This window comes from Pyrgilauda ruficollis, unplaced genomic scaffold (assembly GCF_017590135.1).
Source record: "Pyrgilauda ruficollis isolate IOZ18807 unplaced genomic scaffold, ASM1759013v1 scaffold144, whole genome shotgun sequence".
Classification (NCBI taxonomy): Eukaryota; Metazoa; Chordata; class Aves; order Passeriformes; family Passeridae; genus Pyrgilauda; species Pyrgilauda ruficollis.
Window position 1 is genome coordinate 217,031 of NW_024512988.1, and position 23,859 is coordinate 240,889.

Sequence of the window (23,859 nt, forward strand, 5' to 3'; positions counted from 1 at the left end):
CATGGCTGCGGGGGAGGGCTGGCAGCTCCTGGTCTTCCCTCTGACCAGACACCAGGGAGACACCAGGCACCATCCAGACATCAGGAGGGCTCTCTGGGATGTTTCCCTCCCAGCTCCACGGCAGGAGAGTGGCACGGCCAGGAGGGGTTTGGACTGAACTGAAGGGTCTTCAGCAGGACGACTCTGCAGGGGAAAGGAGAGGATGGAACATTGGCTCTGAGCTCAGCTGCACTTCCCTGGGCACAAAGGCTCATCTTGCTGCTTTCCAGATCCTGCCAGACTCGAGCATCCATGCCCAGTGGAGAGACAGACCAGCCTTGACCTGAGATTCCCTCTCCTGGCTGCTGTCGCTGCCTCCCTTCTCCCCCGGGCAGCTGGGAGCAGATGAGGCCAAAGTCCCAGCAATCTCAGTTCTCCACTGGAGGCTGATAAACGGTGTGGGCACGGAACAGCAGCGATCCCCACCCAGCCTGGCTTTGTGCAGGAGAGTCAATATTTAAACCAGAGGTTGTTTCCTGGGCAGACAGGGGAGCGCCAGCGGGACAAACCCCCGGCTCCATCCCGGGCGCCAGACCCAAACCTCCTCCTCCACCCCTTCATTTGTTCTCCTGACCACATGTTCCACCCTGGATCCCCTCTCCTGCGGGAATGGGGCCCTATCCCCTTCAGCTGGGATACCTGAGCACCAGCTACAGGGCCAGGCACTGACTAATGGGTAGCAATTTAAGGGAGAGGGATGCCCAGCCAGGGTTTGGGTTGTCTCCTTGCCTGCTCCTGGTGAAGACATTTGTCCTTGTGGTGGGGCCCCTCAATGAAGCATGGGACAAAAAGAATCAGAGATAGAAAGAGGAGGTGAAGAAATATTCAACCATCCTGAAAATGGCAGCCCCTTTCTTCAAAGTAAGGCAGTGCAGTGAAAGCTCTGAAACCTGGTTTTCATTTAAATTGAGCAAAAACTACAGTCAACTGTTGGGTTTTCAGCCAAGTTTGTGGGCCCTGATGAACTGGGCAGAAATTACTGCCAGGATGCATCCACTGGTCCAGCTTTAGGTAAATCCCTTAGGTAAATTCCTTAGGTAAACTCCTCAAAGGACAGGAAATAGCACTTTTCCCTGCAGTGGCTGCAGTCAGGCTGTGCAGGGGCTGCAGGAGGTTTGACAGGCATGTGAGCAGCAGAAGGTGGCTTTAATTTGGAGGGCAAAGGTACATGTTGCTGAGCAGGTGCTGTGTGACCTGGCAGGTGCAGTGCCCTGTGTGGGAGCAGGTCATAAAACAAGGTGATTAAAGGGAAGGATGGAGCTGTGAGGGGGAAGATGGCTGAGCCCACCTCACTCGTCTGACAACAGCAAAGGGTCTCTATCACCCCTTTCCAGAAGACCTCAAGGTCAATTTTAACTCCAAAAACCTAATTCCACATATATTGCTTCAAGCACCCAAGCCCTCTGCTGCCTCCATCCTCACTCCAGGTGCACCCACTGCAATTTGCTCAGCCTAAATATGCCCACCTTCCATGGAGGAGAGGAAAATCACGGGGAACCTGAGTTTTAAACAGCTGTTTTAGCCCCTGATTAGTAGAAAAGACCAAAGGAAGTGCCTGTCTTAAACTGAAATCTTCCCTGAGGGAGCACATTATACAGGGGGAAAAAAATCACCAAAAAAATCACAAAAAACCCACCAAAAAACCAAACCACCCAATAGTTGTTTTATAACTCTATTTTGGAGCATAATTAAATTATCTTTGAAATCATCTCTGGTGTTAGGGAACAGGTCCATGCATTATTTAACTGTAACACAAACTGGGAGCGAGGGAGGACAGACAGGACCGACTTCACGACACTGAAGGAGCTGGGTGGGGGCTGCCAGTCCCAGCACGCACCACCACTGTCCTGCAAGCCCTGCCTGGGGTGTGCATCGACCCTGCCTGCTGCAGAAAAAACCCCTGTGATGGCAGGTCCCCAGAGGACCAGGATGAGATGAGATCCCAGCTGCAGCACATGGGAACCTGCTCAAGCAATGCTAAACCTCTTCCCAGGGAGTGCAGCATCACCTCTGTGCAAAAGACTGCTTCGTGGGGAACTGAAATAGGGGAAATCTGCCTGGCTGCCATCACAGCACAGACTGGTGCAAAGAAATTCTTGTCTGGGGAGCTGAGCATCAATCCTGCCCCGGTGCCATGGTGAGCTCTGCTACACACAGAGCCAGCCGTGCTCCACTGAGCACCAGGAGCCTTCAACTCTGATGCCTCACCAGCCTTTGGCCAGCTCAAGGTGTGTCCCTTCATTGCAGACAGCCCTGGATGGCTGCCCCTGCTGCAGGAGAGCCCTTTGTGTGCAGCTCTCAGATCCCAACAGGAGCAGGAGCCCAGCGGGGCTCGTGGTGCTGCTGGCTGGGAGAGGCCCCTCGCTGCAGCCAGGCCAGTCCAACCCAGCACCTGCCTCCTCCAGTGGGTGCAGGCTGCCTGCCCAGCCCACAGCTCTGCTGGGTGTATCCTAAACACAGCCCATTCCATGAGTGAAATCCTGCCCAAAGCAGCATCACTGGCAGCACATGTCCCTTCCCAAGCGCCCTCTCCTTGTCCACATCCCATCACTGCCCTGAGCTGGGCTGGACCTGTCTCTTTGGGACCCTTCTGTTCTTTGCAGTGGGACTCTGTTTCCCTTCCCTGTTTTGATCCTATAATTTCCTTTTCATGCCCATGGGAGGTGGGATGTTCCTGGGTGATAAGGACCCTCAAACCTTAAATATGGATGGCAGGTTGATCTTGCCCAGGATGAGCTACCTGCCAGGCAAAGGTGCTCTCTCCAGAAAGGACGAGGCAGGAGGCTGTCACCTGGCATAACCTTCCCAGGGGGGTGACCTTGGCTCTCCTGCTGCTTTTCAGCTCAGGCAGAACAAAGCAGTCTTTTGTCCCTGCAGCTCATGGCTGGCTCCTTTAGTACCTGGGCATTTTCTGGATTCCTGGACTTCCCCAGCAACTCCAGAGCTACAGCTTGGACCAAAGAGACAACAGCTTTCTGCTCTCTCTGCTATACATCCCAGTTGAGACAGCCACGAGGATGGAGCTTTGGTCCAGCTGGGGCCTGAGCCAGATGTCCAGAAGTCTGTTCCTGGCCTTGCTGGAGAGGAGGTGTCAGTTCTGGCACCATGGACTTTGGATCAGAAAATAGAAATATACAGATATCGAAACAAGCTTGGGGTTTCTTGAGGAGTCCACGCTGATGAGCTGTCCCTGCCGAGGCGTCAGTCGATGGGGAAGGAGGCGGCTGGGACGGGCGCCCTGCGGAACAGCAGGCTGGAGCCACGGAACAGCTGCCCCTGAGGAGGAGAGCTCAGGGTCAGGGCAGCCTCAGACCTGCCCAGGGAGCTGCAGCTGTTTTAGCAGGGCCCCACGCCATGCCCATGGCAGGGCTGCAAGGCCTGGGCACCCTGGGCTGCTCTGAGGACAAAGTGAGGTTCCAGCCCCGTGGGTGCTGGAGCTGAGCATTTCCCCAGGCGTGACACATGCAGAGGGGCACAGACTCTGCTGTGTGCAATGCACAGGATAAAAGCTCACAGGCTGCAAGCTCGGGGTGTGCAATGGGCAGAGCAGCACTGCCATGCTGGTACCAGTGCCAGAACTGGAGGGACAGAAGCAGGCTACAGAGCACGGCAAGGATGCAGCACAGGCACTTTTGGGGAATTCTGCAGACTTGGGAAAGGAGCAGAGGGAGCCCAAAGCCCCGTGTGTGCCTTGCTCCCTCACCTGAGCACTGAGGTACCTCCAGCAGTGGATCCAGGATGCAAAGACAGGAGCGTAGGGAGGGAGGCCTGCACGCAACCTGCACGGCAACAGGAACAGCTGAGGTGGATGTGTCACCTTACCCACACAGGTAACAGAAGAGCAGCAGGAAGTGTGAATGAGGACATGGGGACAGTGTCCACACCGGGCTGGCAGCCAAGTGACAGCTCCTTATTTACAATGCAGCAGATCTGTAATTTAATTACCCCTGGAGTGCACAAACAAGGAGCGTTACCTGGAGACTTTGAGAGTCCAGGACCGTATCTACACCTTCAAAAGCCAGCAGATACTGAGAAAACACGGCACCACACTTGGATCCCGTTCCCATGAGCAAAAATGAAGAGCAGGGCGATTGGGAATGCAAGCTGGGTCCTGCTCCTGTCTGCTCCCATGGCTGCCATAAGAGCTCTGCTTCCCTCGTGCTGCTCCCTGGAGCCAGCACTGTCCCTTTGATCCCTGTGCCCCCAGCTCAGCTCAGATGGGACCACACCACCACAACTCTCCCGATTTCTCACCACCTGAGCTTTTCTGCTGCTCGTGTCTGTGCCCTCTGATCTAAAATTATAAGCAACCTGGGACAGGAAACGAGCCAGGTCTGCGAGGTGCCACAGAGTTTACGGGGCTGGAGGAAAGCTTTACGGTCGTTAGCAGCCCATTCAGACAACAAGGGGCTGCAAGAAAGGAAGGGAAAGCTTTAGATCTCAGTGTGAAGGACATACCCACAGTTGTTCACTGCCATGAGATCTCCCACGAGAAGGAACGGGTAGGTCAGCATGCTCACAGCGATCTGAAAGCACAGAAAACCAGCAGCCTCTCTAACGCTCCCCATGTCAAAAACGCTATTTCCAGCTTTTGCAGGTTAGCAGTTATCCTTGGATAAGGGATGTCAAGTACAGACCAGGCTGTGTCCCTAGAGCACGAGCTCTCAGCCCAGAGGTGGCAGGAGGAGGGGAAAGGACACAGCAGCTGCCTACATACCCCCATCACGAACTTGGTGTAGCTCCGGATCACCGAGGCCTGGCTGAACTGCAGAGAGAAACCAAAGGCGTTGTGGAGCATGGGGATGACACCAGGCTGGCAGTGTCACATATGACACTCCCTGAACCTGAGGAGAGGGGCAAGGGAGGAGGCAGAAAGCCACACAGAGCAGCTGCATTCCAGCTGAGAGTCTGGGAAGGCATTTGGGGAACTGTGATCCCCCAAAGTGCAGGTGAAGCACAGCCCTGAGCAGACACAGAGCCTCCAGCACTCTCAGGGAGTTCCCCAAAGCCTGGGGTCTGTATTAAATCAGCCCCTGCTCCCCAGTAACTCCTCCCCACTGCAGGTGCTTGGTGCAGACCCCAGGCACCTTCAGGCACTTCCACTCACGTTGTCATCCACAGCGTAGGTGTTGATGAAGTGAGCCAGGAGGTTGCAGCACCAGAGGAAGATGACATCCCCCAGGATGTGAGGGACTAACCCACTGCAAGGGCAAAAAGAGGGGTGTGAGGTGCAGGAGGGTCCCAGTGCCACCTCCTGAGATGCCCAGCCCTCCTTCCCTCCACCAGCTCAGAGGAACTCCACTCCCCCAAAATGAAATTTTTACTTCAGGAGGAACTGAAAAGGGAGATTTCAGGGAAGAGCTCTCAGCCTTAAAACTTGGTACACGTACTGCTCTGGCTGGAAAGTTTTTGGGATCTGGTTTTTGGGCATGACTCAATTCCCCTTGTTCTATCCAAAATCCCTTCTTGGCCCAACTCCTGCTGAGAAACCCAAGTGAGACACAGATGAAGTGGTTTCCATTTCTGAAGATGCTCTTTTGGATGCAGAATGAGAAGTTCATCTCTTTGTGGAATATCCCTTCTTTTAGAAATCAAAATGAGAGGGGTTGTTCCTGCACAACCTGCTCCACTGCAAAGTGGGAGTAACTGGGGGAACACTGATATTTCCCAGTCCCTGCTGCCCCCAGGAGCACAGTTCTTTGGTTAATGCCTCCCACTGACACACTGGAGCTCCCAGCAGCACCAGCACTGCCAGCTTTTGCAGATAATAGCACTAAAACTTTACAGAATATTCCAGAGGGCTTCTCCAGATTGTTGGTGCTTCTGCAGCATTTGCTGCAGCAGTGCAGGGTTTCCTGCTTTTGCAGAGGTTGTTCCAGTGCAAAATGATCCAGGTGTGTGTCAAACCTGTGTTTCGCCAGCAGATGTGGTCAGTTCTGAAAAGGAGCCTGTCAAGAGCCACAGGAGTGTTTGCTGAGCTGGAAAGAGTCACCTTCAGCACATTAATCTGACTCTTTTGTTTCTTCCCAAACACAACGCTGCCTCCTCAGAGCAAGGGACCAGTTTGTTTCCTGCTGTGGTTGCTGCAGCAGCAGAGCAGCAACTGGGACTGGTTTTGGGAGCAACCTGTGCATTGTTAAGGCCCCAGCAGCCCTGTGGATGCAGCTGAGGTCTCAGGGGCCAGGCACAGCAGAAACCTTCAACAGAAGATTCACTGGCTTCAAAGATGTGATACATGAGAGCAGCAGTCTGGACAAAGAAATCAAAGCTCTCTGGCCCCAAAGAGATGCTCTGCTTTGTGTTTGGCTTTCAGCCTTTGTAAAAACCATCCTTTCTCTAACTCAAAGTTAAGTCTGAAGCTCCTGAGCTGCTGAGATACAACAGAGTCTAATAAATTCCAGAAGCAAAGGGCTGGGCCAGGGCAGCCCCATAAGGAAAACCTCACCCAACTGTTGATAGGGAGTCAGACTGTTTATTCCACTTCCAATAAGGATCCCATCCCTTTCTCCCCTCCAAAGTAATGACAGCTGCTGGCCCTGAGCTGGATGACTGGAAACCAGGGGTCTGAGAGCTGCAGAACGCAACTAAAAAAAGCCAACAAGCCAAAGGCATCAAGCCTGTAAATCCCTCCTGGAATTCCAGCACTGCCTTTACTGCTATTGACATAAAAAAGTGAGTGCTGCAATTCTCACACCTGCTGAGATGTCCAAGATCTGAACTGGGAGTATCTTTGGAAGGTGATGAAAAGCTGGAATAGCAGCAGGCAGAGGAGGAAGCCTGAATGATGTACAGTAACCAACAGCAGAAACCCCAGTGCAAGGGACCTGGTACAAGCCATCCTTGAGCTGACCATGCCCAGCAGCTTTGAAGCTCAGGGAACACCTTCCTGGGCTGTCAGGAGCCTGCTGCAGGTATGAGGGAAAGGGAGATAAATCCATCCTTGAAAAGCCTTTATCTCTAGCCAGGCACACACCCAGAGAGTGTGTGCCACTGTTATTGCTGGGGGTGGTTATAAGGCATGAGAAACAAGTGCACTGCCATGATTTTAGGGCAGTGGATGTGCTGGGATTGCACCAGGGCTGAGAGGAGAAAACCAGCAGTCTGGTCCTTCAGATGCACTTTGTGCTCCCCTCACAGCAGTGGGACTTCCTAGGAGGGTTATAGAGCATGTAGAACTTCAGAGCCCTCCTGAGACAATTTGGGTTGTGTTAAAGCCTTTCTTGAGAACCATTAAGTTTCATGAGGCTACCAGCAGTGCTTATTTTATGTGGATGGAAGAGAATGTGGTGGCTTCTTTCAGATCACTTCCCTGAGAGGTGGAGGGTTGTGAGCAGCCTGCTCCAGCCATGCCCCACTCACAGGGACCATCCCAGAGCATCGTATTTTCAGTGGAGCAGATGTGGAGCTGCACAGCTCAGCTGAGAAGCTGTGGGCTGCCAAATGAAGAAGCAGTGACACTCAGTGGGTGGGGTCTTTGCAGATCCCTGGCCATTTCTTCTTGGAGAAGGACAGGGTGAGACCCCCTGTGATTGCTTCCCTCTTCCTGATGCATTCAGGTTTCATCTGGAGGCCCATATTTTGTGACTGCAGAGCCAAAGGCATCCTGAAAAGCCCTACTGAAATTCCAGAGCTGCCTTTACTATTATTGACATAATAAAGTGAGTTATCTCCCGACCACGAGCAGACACAGCAGGTGGTTCTGCTTTTATGAAGATGTGAAAAAGAAAGGCAGGAAGCATTAATTAAAGGTTCAAGCGAAAAGGTGCCCACTAAACTTCCATTTCAGTGATGCATCAATTTGCCACACTCTGTAAGCAGCTGGAAACACCTTTCAGCTCCTCCTGATCCAGATACCACCACTCTCCAAGCACACAGGTAAACCTGCTCATTACAAGCACCCACGGTGCTCTGCAGAGGAATATGCTCCTTATCCAGGCTCTGGCTTTCATTTCAACAAGGGAACTTATTGTTGCACTTGATCTTGGTGCCTGTTGCACAAACAAATGCTTTAAATGGCCCTTCACTGAAACACAAAGAAGCACCAAGGGAAAACGAACGGTAAGAAAAAAATACAGCTTTCTCTGGGCTCTGAAGGTTTGATTGAAGATAAGATCTGGGGCAAACTTAATGGTCAAACTGGAATGCTGTCAAAGGCACAGATTTAATCGTAGGAGTGATGTGGGAGTCCCTTGGTCAGACAAGGTTTCAGTGTGACTCCAGCTGGGGGTGGCAGAGCTGCCGGCAGAGCCATCAGCGCCTTCAGGCTACGGGAGAAAGTATTTAAACAACAACTCACGTACACAAAGAATCCCAGGATCCCTTCTTCCTTAAATATCCTGCCAATGGCACTGAACACACCGCTGCCAAGAAAGGAAAAGAGCTGTGAGTGTGCAGAGTTGTTCCACCTCTGCCCTGTGCAGCTTCACATGCATCCTGCAGGCCCCAGCCATGGCAGAGCCTCCCCAGCCACCATTCCAGCAGAAGGCAGCTTGTTCTGCCTATTGTCCTCAGACCAAGCAGGTTGGAGGGAAGGAAGGTCGTGTGTGTACTCTGCCAGTCTGCAGTGACACCTGGGAGAACACCCAACCTGCACATAGCTGTTCAGTGCTGAAGGTACAAGAGCTCTGTGAGGCCTTGTGAGTGGGCACAGATGTTGTGTGATATGATTTGATTTGGCTGATTCTAAGCCCAAGAACCCTGTCCTGCCTTTGGGAACTTGAGCTGGCTGTTGTGAGCTGGCTGCAATCCTGTCTAGCGTGCCTCCATGTTGCTCCACAGGCAGTTTTGCCCTGCAGAGAGGCAGCTGGTACTGCAAAAGGCTTGGAAAAATTTTACAGACTAAGCAGGGCTGCAGCAAAGCTTTGTGATATCCACTCTGCCTCCCTGCTGCCTTCCCTTTCCATTAACAGCCAAAGAAAAAGGCAGGAGACTCGTGTGATCAGCAAGGGGTGATACAACCCCAAAGCCCCATGGGCACAAGGTGGAACAGAGGCACATCAGGGACAGAGCCAGCCTTCCCACATTCCTTCAAGCCCCAGTCACCCACCTTCTAAGCACAGCTGAGATTCACTTTTCAGTCTCTCAAGCCTCCTGGATAACCCTATCCCCCATGTCATGGGAGCTACCATTAAGTTTCATTCAGCTACCAGCAGTGTTTATTTTATGTGGATGGAAGGGAATGTGGTGGCTTCTTTCAGATCACTTCCCTGGAAGGTGGAGGGTTGTGAGCAGCCTGTTCCAGCCATGCCCCACTCACAGGGACCATCCCAGAGCATCCTATATTTGATCTGGGGTCAGCACCTGGCACCCCTGGCCCCAGACCCTTCCCAGCTGCAGCCACTCACCTGTATTTGACTTCCCGGCCTACGAACTGGACCATGCAGCGCATGGAGATCACTGGGAGGAAAGAAACACAAGGCTGATAGACAAACAAATCCAGTTTGGGTTGTACTGGATGTGAAGGAAAATGAAAAATGACCCTTCTGCTCTCCCTCAACTCACAGCATCTCCAGCTCCTCTCAGTGGTCATCAGCACTGCAAGACTCATTAGAAACTGGGGCCTTTCCTGAGCCTGTAAGTGGTGGGAAGGATTTCAGAGGATCACAGAGAGGTTTGGGTTGGAAGGGACCTGATTGATCATCTTTTTCCAAACCCCCTGGCATGGGGAGGGACACCTTCCACTCTCCCAGGTTGCTCTAAGCCCCCTCCAGCCTGGCCTTGGACACTTCCAGGGATCCAGGGGTAGCCACAGCTGCTCTGGGCACCATGTGCCAGGGCCTGCCCACCCTGACAGAGAAGGATTTCTTCCCAATATCCCATCTAACCCTGCCCTCTGGCAGTGGGAAGCCATTCCCTGTGTCCTGTCTCTCCGTGCCCTCGTCCAAAGTCCCTCTCCAGCTCTCTTGGAGCCCCTTTAGGCACTGGAAAGCTGCTACTGGCCCTAACCCCAGTGGGATCTCTAGGACAAGGTCCTGGATGAGTGGGAAGAGAGAAACTCCTCGTCCAAAGTCCCTCTCCAACTCTCTTGGAGCCCCTTTAGGCACTGGAAAGCTGCTACTGGCCCTAACCCCAGTGGGATCTCTAGGACAAGGTCCTGGATGAGTGGGAAGAGAGAAACTCATTGCTCAGCTGTGTTAGTGCCTGAAGGCAAACCCCAGCATCAGCCTCCTATGATACAGAAGTATTGTAAGAATCATCCCCCTGAGTGTGCAGGGTTTGGGGTGATGCCAGTCTGGAGGGGGCTGCCAGCCAGGGGACAGGACTCACCGTGCAGCGGGTGTGAGACAACCCGGGACACACACTGCATCATCATCTCGTGGGATGTCTGGGAAGGGAGGAGAACACACCTGTGAGAAAAGCTGTGCTGCTCCTCCTGCACAGCCCAGGCCCTTCCCCTCAGAGTGGGGAAACATGTTTTGGGTCCCTCTCTTGAGATTTGTTCTTGTGGTAAACTTCTACTCCTGTGAATTATTTAACAGATGGACACAGAATGACCACTAAACTGATAGACAAACAAATCCACAAACGTCTCACCACAAACTTCTCACCCCAGATTCTCTCCAAGTAATCTCACCCACGTCCCCAGGGATGTCCCCAACCACTCATGACTGGGCAATATCCACTTCTCACCTCTCTGACCACTTTCCTAAGTGAAGTTTTCACATCATCCCTGTTAGACACGTGCTCCATGTCTTCCAGTGGAAAAGCCTGAGTGGGGAGGGAAGCAACATGCTCAGAACTGATGGAAATGCTGACCAACAATGTCTGAGGACAGGGGGAAACCACAAAAAGCTGTGCTCTAGATGCAAGGACAAGACAACCAGGCAAAAGGAACACAGGAGAAGAAAGGATGGAAAGTAAAATAGAGGAATAGCAGAGTCACAAAACTGCTGACAGAGGATACGAGGCGCAGAGATGCCAAATCAAATTAAAAAGGTTTATAAATTAAAAAATACTTCAGGGATAAGGGCACTGGAGGACTATTCCCTTAGGAGATGGAGAGGGATGGGTGCATCAGTCTTCCTGTGCAGCCCTTGCTACAGAAGCACTGACCCTGCAGGTGATTAACAGAGAGAGAAGCTGACCTTTACCTTCTTCACACTCCCCCTGGTGATGGTTGATAAAGTGCTTGAGATGAGGCGAGGAGTCAGGCCACGGAAGAGGCCTCTCTTCCCATCCACTTCCACGATGTGTCTGGCTGGGTGGGACAACACCAGGCTGCTGTCAGTTGGGAAGGGGACAGTGCCTGGAGAGCACCCCAAACAGCCCCAGGGTTCAGCTGAAACCATGCCAGGCTCAGCTCGGCAGGGCAGCCACTCCACGGCCCCACAGTAAGTGATTTATTGTAACAGTCCTAAAGAAACTTCATACTGGAGGACAAGAATTCTTACTGTCATCTGCCTAATCTGGAAGGACAGCTCCAATATTTTGGGCTACTGTTTGTCTTTTGATGGTTTTGCTCACCTGAAAGGGCTCCAAGGGAGTTTGGACTGAACCAGGCAGGGGGGATCATCCCAGGTGCTCTGTGCTGTCACCTCCTCCCTCCACCCCAGGAAGGTCTGACTCGGGGTTCATATGGACCTCACAAACCCATGTTCAGTTCCTGCCCCACCACCTTCTCCCAGGCAAACCTCCTCAGGTCTCTAGTTGCAAAAAAAAAAAAAAAAGCCCAGAGATCCTATTTCTCCCACATATAACAAGGTGGGATAAAACCCACTATGTGCTGGTGGCTACTGACTGCTCCTGGCCCCTTCCTGTGCTGTCCAAGCAAAGCCAGGTGGGCTCTGCACCTCTCCATCACCCAACATTGCCCATCTCTTTGGAAATTGCATCTTCCAAAGGGCAGCACTGGAGTATTTCCAGCCCTAGGTGTCCCAGGATGGGCTTCCAGGGCTCTCATCCTGCTCCTGTGCTGGTTCCACCCCATGGATAACACTGGCTGATTTTGGGATTGGCCCAGTCAGCTGTCAGCTGTGCATTCCCCTTCCCCACAGCAAACCTGCACTGAGAGCAGGTCACAAAGTATTCACCCACCTCTCCATGATTCTCCACCCACAAAAAGAGGAAAATACTAATTTTTTTTCCTTCTAAACATATTACCTGCCCTTTTCTTGGTATTTCTGTCCCTTTAGGGCTCCATCTACAACACACAAATGAGCAGGGCAGGGGGCAGGTTATTCCAGGGCTGTTTTGGAGCAGAAGGAAAGTATTTTGCAACCTCCAAAACACACAAAAACCTCCTGCAACAAGCCTAGAGCACCTAAAACCCCCCCAAACCCCTCCACCACGGTGCAAACGCAGAGCAATGTGCCACAGGAACACGATGCAGCACCAACAACCCCCTGTCCCCAGCAACAGGTACATAAATCTGACAGCCTTGCAAGGAGTTGTGGTGGTTTATGCCTCACTGCAGCCTTGGGATGACCCCAAGGGGATGTGGGAGTGCTGCTGGGGGTCAGCTCAGGCTGCCTGGCAGCTCCCAGCCCCGGTTCCTCAAGGGCAGGACCTCGTGGTGGCAGGGAGGGACAGTCACTCACCGTAGGTGAAGAAGCCAGGCATGTACAGGACCTTCCTTCCCAGCACATTTCTTCCAATGGTTGGAGGCAGTGGCTCATGGCCAACCTGAGACAGAAAGCTCGTGAGCAGGTCTCTGCTCTGGTGTTGCCAAAGTCCCTGGGATGAACAGGATTGATCCCAGCATCTCCCCGTCACTCTCAGGCACTCCTTTCCTCTTTTGGGGCCCCTAGGTTACAGGGGGTCCTCCACCCTCCCATTTTGCGGGGTCCCTGTTACTGAGAGGGTTTTGGGGCTTCCTATTCCTCCTTGTATGGGAGGCCCCATGGCAGAGGGGTAATTTTATAGGGGTTCCCAGTGGGTGTCCCCATTCCCTGGCATAGGAGGGGTCCCAACACCCCACTGCAAAGGAGCCCCCACTGTATGGGGGCCTCACCCCTCCATTATATGGTGTCCCTTATCCCCAATATAGGGCGCCCCTGTTGTAGAAGGCATCCTCACTCTCCTATTATACAGGACCCCATTTTTATATAGGCTCCACCAGTGTATAGGGGATCCCATTCCCTTACATATGGAGCACTCCATTACCCAGATGTCCCTCATTCTTGAAGTGCTCAGGGGGTCCCATTATAATGGGGGGGGCTGCCTGTACAGTGACCCCCAGGGCATGGAGGCCTCCATAGGGGCACGAACCAGGAATCTACTTCCACAAGTGACACTGGGGTCCCAATCCCCATCACACACAGGGACTATACCCCTTTACACATGGAGGTCCCCCATTCTATAGGTGTCTGAGGCCTCCATAGGGGCACAAACCAGGAATCCACTTCCACAAGTGACACTGGGGTCCCAATCCCCATCACACACAGGGACTATACCCCTTTACACATGGAGGTCCCCCATTCTATAGGTGACCCCATTCTGTAGAATGCCCACATTGCACAGGGGGTCCCACTGTAACGAGGGGCTGTATATATACATACATATATATACACATATATATACATATATATATGTGTATATATATACACACACACACACACACATATATATACATATATATATAGCCCTAGCACATGGGGGTTTCCATAGGGGCCCTGCAGGAATCCAGCTGCTCCCGTTGTACCGGGGTCCCGATGCCCCGTTACCCATGGGACCCCATCCCGTTAATTACACTGAGCTCCCCGCTTCCACAGGTGCCCCCCGTGCTATAGGTGCCCGCACCGCACAGGGGGCCCCGTTATACAGGGGCAGGGCTGTACACACAGTGACCCCCAGCGCACGGAGGCCTCCACGGGAGCATCACCCAGAAATCCTCCCGTTATCCCGGAGTCGCCACCCCCGTTACACACCGGACTCCCCCCGCACCGTCCCGCTCCCCCCCGAGCGGACCTGCACGAGCAGCTTGACGTAGAGCAGGGGGTGGCTGGCGGCGGCGAGCCCCGCGCCCAGCAGCACGAACAGGCCCTCGGCGCCCTCAGGCCCCGCCGCGTCCGCCGCGCCCCCGCCAGGCGGCGACAGCGGCCCCGGGGGCAGCGCCGCCACGGCCGCCATGGCTCGCGCGTCACCGCGCCGCGCGCCGGCCGCCACCACCGCCGCGCCGGGCGGGGGAGGAACCGCGGCGGGAGGAACCATTGCGGAGGGGGGGAGCCCGGCATGAGGGGCGGCGATGGCGGCGGGGAGAGAGGGGCGGGAGAGGCGGGAAAAGGAGAAGGATTTTAGGGGTTTGTGGAGTTGGGTGTTAGTGCCTGACCGGGTTTGTGAGCGCACGGCAGAGGGGTTTGGGGAGAGAGAAAAGATAAGTGGAGTTAAAGGAAGGGAAGGGAAGGGAAGGGAAGGGAAGGGAAGGGAAGGGAAGGGAAGGGGAGAGAAGAGAAGAGAAGAGAAGAGAAGAGGAGAGAAGAGAAGAGAAGAGAAGAGAAGAGGAGAGAAGAGAAGAGAAGAGAAGAGAAAAAAAAGAAAAGGAGCTCTCCAGTCCCGGTTGCAGCACTGGTCTGGCTGATGGGATGGATGTCCAGGCTCCTGGGGCACAAGCTCTGGGATGGGTTGTTTCTCAGGTTGTTTCTCATGCACAGTGCACTGTCTCAGACCTTTCTGGAAAAGTGTTGCCCTGCCTCCACATGGGCCTTTCTCCAGCCACGTCTTGTTCTTTCTCAGGGTTATCACCAACAATCCTTGTGTGTTGTTACCAGCAGTCCTGGGCTGGCCCCACAGCCGTGCAGCTGTTGGTGTTTGGGGCAGACACGCCGGCCCTAGCTGGGCACCAGGCTCCTGCCAGCCCATTCCTGGCCTCTCCAGCCATCCGGACTGCCCAGACTCCCACCCTGAAGCCCACCCTGGTGGCACACAGCCCACCCTGGTGGGACACAGCCCAGCCCACCTGTGCTGCTGGTGTCCCAGGTCACACCTGCCCTGCACCATCCCCGCTGCTGCTCTGGCCTTGGCTGTGCCACCGCTTGGGTCCCTCCCAAACTAAAGCGATTCCCAGTGTTTTCTCAGCATTTCTCCTACCCACAAACTGCTGTGGTTCCTCTTTCCCTTCCCTTTTGAGGCCAACCCAGAGAGGGCAGCGGGTGGGCTTTGCCTCGTGCAAATCCTCGTTCCCAAACTGCAGCCAGAAACACTTCAGAGCAGAGAGGGGCACAGAGGAAGGAGCTGCAGCCCCCAGCACCTGCTCCTGGAGCTCCTGGACACCCAGGACCTGCTGCCAGCCCGTGCCATGGAGGGGAAGGCAGATAATCAGCAGAGCGTGGTGGAGTTGGTGGCTGCGTTTGAAGAGCACTGGTAAGGCAGGAGGGCTCTGGGTGCTGAGGGTTATGGCTCCACGTGGAGTGAGTTTGGGAAGGAAGAAACCCACTGTGGAGGTGGTTTGGATCCTGTGGAGAAGCTGACAAGGTGATTTGCAATTCTTCACCACTCAGGTCTGCCTCAGTGTCTTCTTCCCACTGCGGGTCATGAGCAAAATCTGAAAACCTCAGTGGGTGTGAGTGGTTCTGCCTGGCTCAGGGTCAGGCTGTGGCAGCCATCCCCCACACCCAGCATCTTCACACTCAGCCTGGCTGGTGCATCCTGCTGCTGCTGCTGGGGAAAGGAATCCTGGTTTGCAAATATATAGGCAGGGGATGTCACTGGGAATTAACTGACTGGGTGTCTGGGAGGGTCCCAGCCTCAGACTGTCCAGTTGTTTGCAGAGATGTGGCTCCAAGGAAAGGAAACAGAAATTATGTTAAGGGAGAGAGAGAATTCCTTCCATAAAGCAGCTCCTTCCTTTGGAGTGTGAGCTGGGACCCTCAGACAGGGTGTGCTGGGGTCTGAGCGAGGGGATCTGCCCTGGCTCTGGTGTAAAACTAATTCTGAGGCTTCAGGTGAGTTATTGTCAGGACTGTGCCTCACTTTCTCCACCTGATGGATCAAGATATGGAAGCCTGCCATTCCTTGTTCCATGAGATGCTCTCAGTGAGCCTTGGAGGGGCTGGGTGGTTGGGCAGGTGAGTTTTGCAGCAATTCCTGAAGATGCTCAGGCACGAGATTTCCTTTCATTTCAGGAACTCCTGCATCTCTGCTGTGTGCTTTTCCCCAGGCTTTGTGGTTGTCCCCATCATCCCACAGTGATGTTGTGTTGGAACCACTGCAGTGTTTGATCTGCTCCCATGTCACTGCTGCAGTGTGTTTGTTGTTTGCCCTGGAGTGTGAGTTTGATTTAGAGGAAATAAAAGTAACTTGAGACTTTCAGAGGAAGCTGGGGAACCTGGGAATGAGCAGAACATTTTGGAGCAGACAACGGTTTGGCCCAAGTCAGCATAAATAGAAAGAGAGAAGTTCCCTGTTGGGACTCAGCTGTGGCTTTAGGCTGACACAGGTTTGGGAGGCACCAGGAGAAGTGGAAAAAGCCTCTTTGTCTCTGAAGGGTTCTGCCAGCCCCCCTGAACAGGAGGGGATTTGTGCATGGCTGTGGAAGCACTCCTGAGCTCACAGACATCCTGAGCATGGGATGGAGCTGGCATCCTCTTCAGATGAGTTTCTAGCTTTCAAGTCACTTCCTATCCTCAGCTTTGCAGTTTGATGTCCAATTTCTTCATGTCTTTCCCTTCCCATCCCATCCATCCCACTCCTGTGTGCAGGCCAACAGTGGATGTCTTTCCACTTTCTGCCCAGAGCAGTTTCCTGCAGTGACCAGCTCTTGGATGACAGACAAGTCACTTGCTGTCACCTTCATGGCCTGGCTTCTCCCTCATGCCCGCTCTGGACCTGCTTTCTTTGTCTTTGCCAGAAAAGGGAAGAAAGAATGCCACCAAAAACAACCTGTCTGCAAAACCACCCACACATGGCCTGCTCTTGGCTCAAAACTCTTGGCTATTGGGCTTCTCCCTGCTTTTCTCCATGGTGGCAGCAGGCAGAAAGCCAGAGCTGTGGGTGGGATAAACAGCAGGATCCTGCTTTTCTACAGCAGGAGAGGGACTGGGCACAGCAGCAGGGGGCTCTGGGAGAAGAGAGGCTGGATCCTGGCCCCGTGGAGGATGCTGAGGATGTTTGTACTGCAGGGCTGGAGTGGAGCAGAGCAGTGTCAGCACTGGACAGCTGCTGCTCTTGTCCCTTTTGGTGGCTTTAAGCTGGGCCTGGGGAATGGCTGAGTTGATCACATTCCTTTGTAGCAGGGACAGCACATCTGCCCAGAGGGACAAGCAGGCAGGCAGGCAGCCCCAGCAGCTTCCAGCATTCCCTGCCAGCCAGAGCCACTCCCTGACCAGGAAAGAGAATGAGGAGGAGGAGAATCAGCAAGGTCAGCGTGGACTCAGCTTCAAATGCCTCCGTTCTCTGCGGAGCAAAATCCGTGAGGACAACTGGAGGAGGCCACAGGGCCCAGGCCTGGAGCCTGGCAGCCAGGTGAGCTCCAGAGGCTGCTGGGTGCCCTCAGTCAGGCAGGGCTGGCTCGAGGTCTCATCTTTGCCCATGAGACTGAGCCCTGCTCCCCATGCAGGAACCAGAGGAAAAGAAAATCGCTCTGGAGCTGCTGGAGACAGAGCAGGCTTATGTCAACCGCCTCCACCTCCTTGACCAGGTGAGCTGGGGAGTGGAGGGACCAGTGCAAGGGGATTTTGGAGGGATTGAAGCTGTAAAAATGAAAAACACTTGGGCTGCTGGTCTTTTCAGCCGGAGATTGGGCTTGGCCTTTGCCTTTTCTGCACCCCACACCTCTGGGAAGCACCCTTGTCCCAGCAAATCCTTCCATCCCCCTCTCCTCTTGGAGCCTGGGATTTTCCTCCTGCACAGTCAGGCCTTTCACTGGGTGATGTGCCTATCCCAGAGAGGGAATGGGATCCTCAAGCATCCTCCTGGCCCTTTTTGTTCACCCTTCTTTCTTCCAGGTGTTCTATACAGAGCTGATGAAAGAAGCCAAAACTGGGAAGACGGTCCCAGAGGAGGTGGTGAAAATGATCTTTTCCAACATCTCCTCCATCTACCAGTTCCACGCTGAGTTCTTCCTGCCAGAGCTGCAGAAGCGCATGGAGGATTGGTGAGCTGCAGGAGGGGAGGGCAGGACACCTGGGGGGCTTGGCCAGAATGGGGGAGCAGCACTGAATTCAGGCTCCCACCAGGACCAGAGCTCAGCCTGTTTTGCTCCAAGTGTCTTTTGCTGGAAAACACTTCCTTGAAATGCTCAGATCAGAGTAGGGAAAGCTGGGTGACATCTCCGGTGGTTTGAGGGTGTGCCTGGGTATGAACAGCCCAGGCTGGCTGCAAGGTGGGGACATTCCCCTTCTGGAGAGCAGGAAACAGTGTGAGGATGTAGCAGCCTGCAGCAGGAAAACCTCAGTCCTCCACCGTGGTCCTTCAGCTCATCCCTCACTGTCTGTCTGTCCTGAGGAAGCTGCTGGTCTGTGGTTCCCTCCTGCAGGAACCACAACCCCCGCATTGGGGATGTCATCCAGAAGCTTGCACCCTTCCTCAAGATGTATGGGGAGTACGTGAAGAACTTCGACAAGGCCGTGGAGCTCATCACTACCTGGTCAGAGAAATCACCCCCCTTCCAGGAGCTCATTGCTGACATCCAGGTAAGGCAGAGCTCCCAAAATCTCCAGGGAATGGGGAAACAGCAGAGGCTGGGAGCTGCCTTGGTCACAGTTCCTCTCTCCGTGCCTGCTGTCCCTGCCCAGAAGAGGAAGGTGTGTGCTAACCTGACGCTGCAGCACCACATGCTGGAACCCGTGCAGAGGATCCCGCGCTACGAGCTCCTCCTGAAGGATTACGTGCGGAAACTCCCGCCCCAGTCCCCCGACAGGGGCGATGCCGAGAGTAAGGGCTCAGCTCTCCACGGTGGGGAGGGCAGGGTGGGTTTGTGGGGGAATAACAACCCCTGGTGTTGTACATGGGCACCAGAAAACCTGGATTCACTCGCCTGCTGCTCTATGCCCTTGGATAAACCTCTCATTCTGATTCTTTTCTAGCTGGGAAAGGGATTAATCTCCCTTTTCAGGGGCTGGGGAGGGGAAGGGTGGTGTGTCAGGTGTCCACAGTATCCCCTAAGGAGACCTGTAGCAGCTGGGGGAGCTTTCAGACCTCTGTGGATAACACAGTTCCCAGTCCTGCTGGGATGGAGGGATGCAGGAGTGGGCTGTCTGTCCCTCCAAGACCCCTCCATGTGCAGTCCAGCTGTACCCAGACTCCTGCACAGCATTTCAGGGCCACTTTGATTGTGTTCATGGAAGGGCAGCAGCTGCTACTCATGTTCATCCATAAGGGACAGAGCCAGAAGCTTCCTCCCACAGCTCCAGAGCAGGTGTTTCACCTCCTGTCTGTTCTCATTGCAGAGGCCCTGGAGATGATTTTTATGGTGGCCAAGCACTCCAATGCAGCTATTGCTGAGATGGTGAGGCCCTGTCCCAGCTGGAAATGCTTTGCAGCTCACTGCACAGTCCCCCTGAAGGGGACAAGAGCCCTGTGGGTTCAGCTGTGGAGCTTAGACCCCGCACTTAATGCCCAACCTCACCATCCCAAGCCTGGGGAAGTCCCATCTGTAGCATCAGCTGGGGTGTGACCAGCTGGTCACGGCTGGGAGCTGCTCCCAAAGATCAGTCTGGGCTCAGAGAGCTGTGCTGCCTCTCCCAGTACTCAGCAACAGGCTGGGAGGTGGGCATGGAGGGGACCCAGCTGTGACAGGGTTGTGGCTGCTCAACACCCCACAAGAACAGGTCCCTGTGCCTCCCCCAGGAACGGCTGCAGAACCTCTGGGTGGTCTATCAGAGGCTGGGCCTCGAGGATGACATCGTGGATCCCTCCAATGAGCTGATCAAGGAGGGGCCAATCCAAAAAATCTCCACCCGCAACAACAGCACATCGGAGAAGTACCTGTTCCTGGTGGGAGCTGGCATGCCTGGGGCAAGGGGAGGGAGCAGATCAGGTGGGAGTGGGGAGAGGGGCAGCACAGCCTGGCCAGGGTGTTGCTGGGTCACCTTGACACAGAGGCGATGAATTCAGAGCTGAGGGGGGAGGGTTTGACCCTGCTCAGTGTAGGGTACCCTGTGCAGGGCACGGTTGGGAATCTGCTGATCCCTGGGCATGGCAGCCCTGGGAGATGCTGCACCTTTGCAGGGTGGGAGGGGGCTGAGGCAGAAACAGTTTTAGGTGGGATTCTTCCCAAGGACCAGCTCAGCTCTGGGGAGTGAAGGACCCCAGACCCCAGGGAAGCCCACAGCTCGGAGCAGGCAGTGCTGGGCTCCAACCCATCCTCTTCTCCCCTGCCAGTTCAACAACATGCTGCTGTACTGCGTGCCCAAGGTCATCCAGGTGGGCGCCGAGTTCCAGGTCCACCTCCGCATGGATGTGGGGGGCATGAAGGTCAGACAGACACCTTGACTTTGTGCTTCCCCCAGCTCCTGCCTGCTCCTGACTGCTCTGGAGTGTGGCTGCTGCCTGAATTTCCTCAGGAGGGAGGGAGGAGGTGGAGCCAGGGGTGGCTTTGTGAATGGGGTTGATACTCTGATCCTGGGAAATGCTGGTGAAATCTTGTGCCTGTGGGATCTGAGGGGCTGAAGGGCTTGTGCCAGAGGGACATCCCTGTGCCCCACATAATGGAGAAAGGTCCAGGTGTGTTGGAAGTGGGTTCAGCTGCACATCCTTTCTCTGGTCTCCCATAGGTGCGGGAGCTGAAGGACGCTGAGTTCCCTCACACCTTCCTGGTGTCGGGAAAGCAGCGGACACTGGAACTCCAAGCCAGGTAAGGGGATGGGTGAAGTCATACAGACCCTCAGGGACGAGGGACAAGAGCTCATCCAGGTCCTTTTTGTGCCCAGGTCTGGGGAGGAGATGGACGACTGGATCAAGGTACCACCAAGTGCTGGGAGAGGGGGCACAGCCCCCAACCCAGCTGGATGCCGTGGGTCAGGGTACTCCCAGTGCCCCTCCAGCCCTGCCTTGCCCTCTAGGCCTTCCAAGATGCCATTGACAGGAAGGAGAAGAGGAGTGAGACCTTCAAGACAGCAGTCCATGGACTGGAGACAGACACCCCTGCACTGAAGGTAACCCTCCTGCTCTCCCTGTGCCCCACCTGGGAGAACACACCTTGCTGTTCCTGTTTCCCAAGCTAAACCGACCTGGGGGGAGGCTGAGGACTCCCAGACTATGGTCTCCCACCCCAGACAGAGGAGCTGGGCCGCCGAGCCCCACAGTGGGTGCGGGACAATCTGGTGACCATGTGCATGCGCTGCAAGGAGCCCTTCAACGCCATCACCCGCCGGAGGCACCACTGCCGAGCCTGCGGATATGTGAGCCCCCCTCCCTCCCTCCCTCCCTCCTGGCCTGCTCGGGTGGCTGCTAGGCCAGGAGTGCACCTTGCACCCCTTTCCCAGGCTTAGGGCTGCTCCTGCCCCTCAGCTCCTCGTGGAGCTGTCGCTGGGTCCCCTAGCCCTGCCCCAGCATCACCAGTGTCCCTGTCCGGTGGCTGCAGGTGGTGTGTGCTCGCTGCTCTGACTACAAGGCCGAGCTGCAGTACGACGGGAACCGCCCGAACCGCGTCTGCCAGGAGTGCTTCATCTTCCTGACCGGCCACACGCTGCTCGAGGACCGCGAGGGGAAGCACAAAGGCATCCTGGAGGTGAGCTACACCCCGCTCTGCCCTTTGAGCACTGCCACCCACCCCGGTCTCCAGCCTCGCTGTCCCAGCCTGGCCCTGCACCCGCAGCAGGAGGGGTGGGAGTCACTCCCACGGCAGCCAGAAGGTGCATGTGGTGATCTCCCTCCCTCGTGCTCCAAGCCTTGGGACCGCACAGCCAGGGCTCCCTTCACCACAGGATGTCAGCAGCGCCGTCATAGCCAGGACAGCCCCTCACTTGCCCCTGCTTTGGGGAGGTTTCCTGGAGTGGGCAGGGAATTCCCCAATAAATTATCTCAGCTCGGTGCCCTTTCTATTGAGGTATTGAGGGATTTGTTGGTTGTTTTGGCAGAAAGGAGCTGCAGAGGTATCAAGCAGGAGTTTGCTCTGCAGTTCCCTGCAGCTGCTGGACAAGAACGGCAAGGGGGCCACGCGGGGCTGGTTCGTGATCCCACAGGACGACCCCCTCGTGCTCTACATCTATGCAGCCCCCCAGGTGAGGCCTGGCTCGAATGCACCCGCAGGGGACATCTCGCTGTGCCCAAGGGACATCCCTCGGTGCCCAAGCCAGGGGACATCCCGCGGTGCCCAAGGGACATCCCGCTGTGCCCAAAGGACATCCCTCGGTGCCCAAGGGACATCTTGCTGTGCCCAAGGGACATCTCGCTGTGCCCACCCCCTGCCTCCCACCACTGTCTCTCTTCTTGGCAGGACGTCCGAGCCCACACCTCCATCCCCCTGCTGGGCTACCAGGTGCGGGACATGCCCCAGAGCGAGTCCCGGCACCTCTTCCAGCTGGCGCAGTCCCGGCAGGTGTTCACCTTCGTGGCCGACACTGAGGAGCTGAAACAACGCTGGATGAAGGCCATGGCGCGCTCTGCTGCGGGGATCACGGACCCGGAGGAGGAGGAGGATGCAGATGAAGCAGAATGATGCCATTCCCACCCCTGCGCTGCCTGGGGGTCACACCTCCCCTGCCTGCTCTCGCAGCTGGCTTTGGGCAGACCCCCGACATCGCTGCATTCTGGTTTTCCATCGCGACAGGGGCAAGAAGGGGACACGTTTGCCAGCACACGGACAAGCTGGATGCCTTTTCTGTCCCTGGGCAGAGCAGCTGGGAGCAGCGGGAGCGGGGATTTGGGGAGCCCGCGCCCCGCAGAGCCCGGCCGGGCGCGGTGCGGTGCCGCCGGCGGCCGCGCGAGGGCAGCACCGGCCCGTCCTTCCGCGGCCGGGCGGGGAGCCCGGGCCGGGAGAGCCCGTGGGACCGGGACTGCGGGGACAAACCCCTCCTGCGACCCCTCTCTGCGCTCCCTGCAGCCTTCTTTGGGCGTCCGTTTTACAGAGAGCCCCGTGGGATTGTCCCCGTGGCTCCACATTGCCGTATATGTCACAAATATATCAGGGATCCAGCTTGTAGCTCAGCCTCACAGCCCAGAGACATCAGTGCTGGGTTCAGATGTCCCTTTTCCAGCTTGTCGCCACTCCTGGCCTCACACTGCAGTCCCGTGGTATGGGGGTACCCCTTAACCACAGACAGCCCTCACCTGCCTCACTGAGCCAGCCCACGCTCCTGCCCATCCCAGACTTTCCCTGCACTCTCCTGCCCACAAGCACTTTCCACCCTTGTACCTCCCTCAGTTACATTTCCAGGGGGAAAACCACTCTGGGACAAGGTCATGTCCACACAGATGATGCTGGGAAAACACGGGGGATCCCCCTCTCTATCATCAGCATAACAAGCACCCCTGTTCATTCAGTCAGTGCTTTAGGCTGCAGTCCCACATTTTTCTCTCTGCATCCTCTTTAGCTCCCCAAAAATGTTGCCCAGGCAGAAGCTGTCACTTGTGAGCCTGCCAGGGGCTCATGCCCAGAGCTGGAGGAGCCCACGATCCCTGACAGGGAGGGCTTGCTGCCTGGACCATGCAGCAGCTCCGGCAGAGCCCAGGGGTGTCACAGGCTGGACAGATCCCTGCAAACTGGGAAGGGAGGTGGAGCAAGGCACTGCAAATAGGAACAACACCTGGGGAAAGGATGGGGGGTAAAGATGAATCACAGCTGTCACCACTCTGGGGGGCTTTGGGGAGACAGGAAAAAGCTGTGAGCAATGTCCTTCCTCAGTCTTCTCTACTCAGCTCATCCTGGGAAAGGCCAAACTGTGGTGGCTTCATCTCTTCCAGCTCAAGAGATCCTGTCAAGGAAGGGGGAAAGGAGGAGCTGCA

General features: G+C 55.3%; 2 protein-coding genes across 4 annotated transcripts; one reads left to right on the plus strand and one right to left on the minus strand.

Annotated features, from left to right (window-relative positions):
* Positions 1-1,698: 1,698 nt before the first annotated feature.
* Positions 1,699-14,128, minus strand: MTCH1 (mitochondrial carrier 1). Of its 2 annotated transcripts, none has more exons than XM_041460483.1 (12): positions 13,945-14,128; positions 12,576-12,660; positions 11,130-11,236; positions 10,669-10,746; positions 10,306-10,363; positions 9,384-9,435; positions 8,340-8,399; positions 5,147-5,240; positions 4,757-4,804; positions 4,498-4,565; positions 3,743-3,818; positions 1,699-3,315 (listed from the first exon to the last, which is right to left on the minus strand). In XM_041460483.1, the coding sequence occupies exons 1-12, from the start codon at positions 14,104-14,106 to the stop codon at positions 3,241-3,243; spliced, it is 963 nt and encodes a 320-aa protein (XP_041316417.1). In that variant the 5' UTR covers positions 14,107-14,128; the 3' UTR covers positions 1,699-3,240. The 2 variants fall into 2 exon arrangements, with proteins under 2 accessions (XP_041316417.1, XP_041316416.1); XM_041460482.1 differs by having other exon boundaries at positions 11,124-11,236.
* A 1,084-nt stretch (positions 14,129-15,212) lies between these two features.
* Positions 15,213-23,490, plus strand: FGD2 (FYVE, RhoGEF and PH domain containing 2). Of its 2 annotated transcripts, XM_041460492.1 has the most exons (16): positions 15,213-15,336; positions 17,205-17,436; positions 17,531-17,611; positions 17,919-18,067; positions 18,449-18,605; positions 18,708-18,846; positions 19,362-19,420; positions 19,762-19,908; positions 20,296-20,388; positions 20,688-20,767; positions 20,844-20,874; positions 20,976-21,068; positions 21,189-21,314; positions 21,497-21,643; positions 21,993-22,136; positions 22,352-23,490. In XM_041460492.1, exons 1-16 carry the CDS (start codon positions 15,272-15,274, stop codon positions 22,571-22,573), a joined length of 1,965 nt encoding a protein of 654 aa, XP_041316426.1. In that variant the 5' UTR covers positions 15,213-15,271; the 3' UTR covers positions 22,574-23,490. The 2 variants fall into 2 exon arrangements, with proteins under 2 accessions (XP_041316426.1, XP_041316427.1); XM_041460493.1 differs by lacking the exon at positions 15,213-15,336 and having other exon boundaries at positions 17,020-17,436; positions 18,018-18,067.
* The last annotated feature ends 369 nt before the right edge of the window (positions 23,491-23,859 follow it).

Excerpts from the sequence above, each read along its gene's own strand:
- MTCH1 (XM_041460482.1), bottom strand. The coding sequence starts at position 14,106 with ATGGCGGCCGTGGCGGCGCTGCCCCCGGGGCCGCTGTCGCCGCCTGGC. Across the intron at positions 4,566-4,756 it reads ACACCAAGTTCGTGATGGGG|ATCGCTGTGAGCATGCTGAC; the intron begins GTATGTAGGCAG and ends CTGTGCTTTCAG. Across the intron at positions 3,819-4,497 it reads ATGGCAGTGAACAACTGTGG|GTTGCGTGCAGGCCTCCCTC; the intron begins GTATGTCCTTCA and ends GTTGCCGTGCAG.
- FGD2 (XM_041460492.1), top strand. The coding sequence starts at position 15,272 with ATGGAGGGGAAGGCAGATAATCAGCAGAGCGTGGTGGAGTTGGTGGCT. Across the intron at positions 17,437-17,530 it reads GCCTGGAGCCTGGCAGCCAG|GAACCAGAGGAAAAGAAAAT; the intron begins GTGAGCTCCAGA and ends CTCCCCATGCAG. Across the intron at positions 18,068-18,448 it reads CAGAAGCGCATGGAGGATTG|GAACCACAACCCCCGCATTG; the intron begins GTGAGCTGCAGG and ends TCCCTCCTGCAG.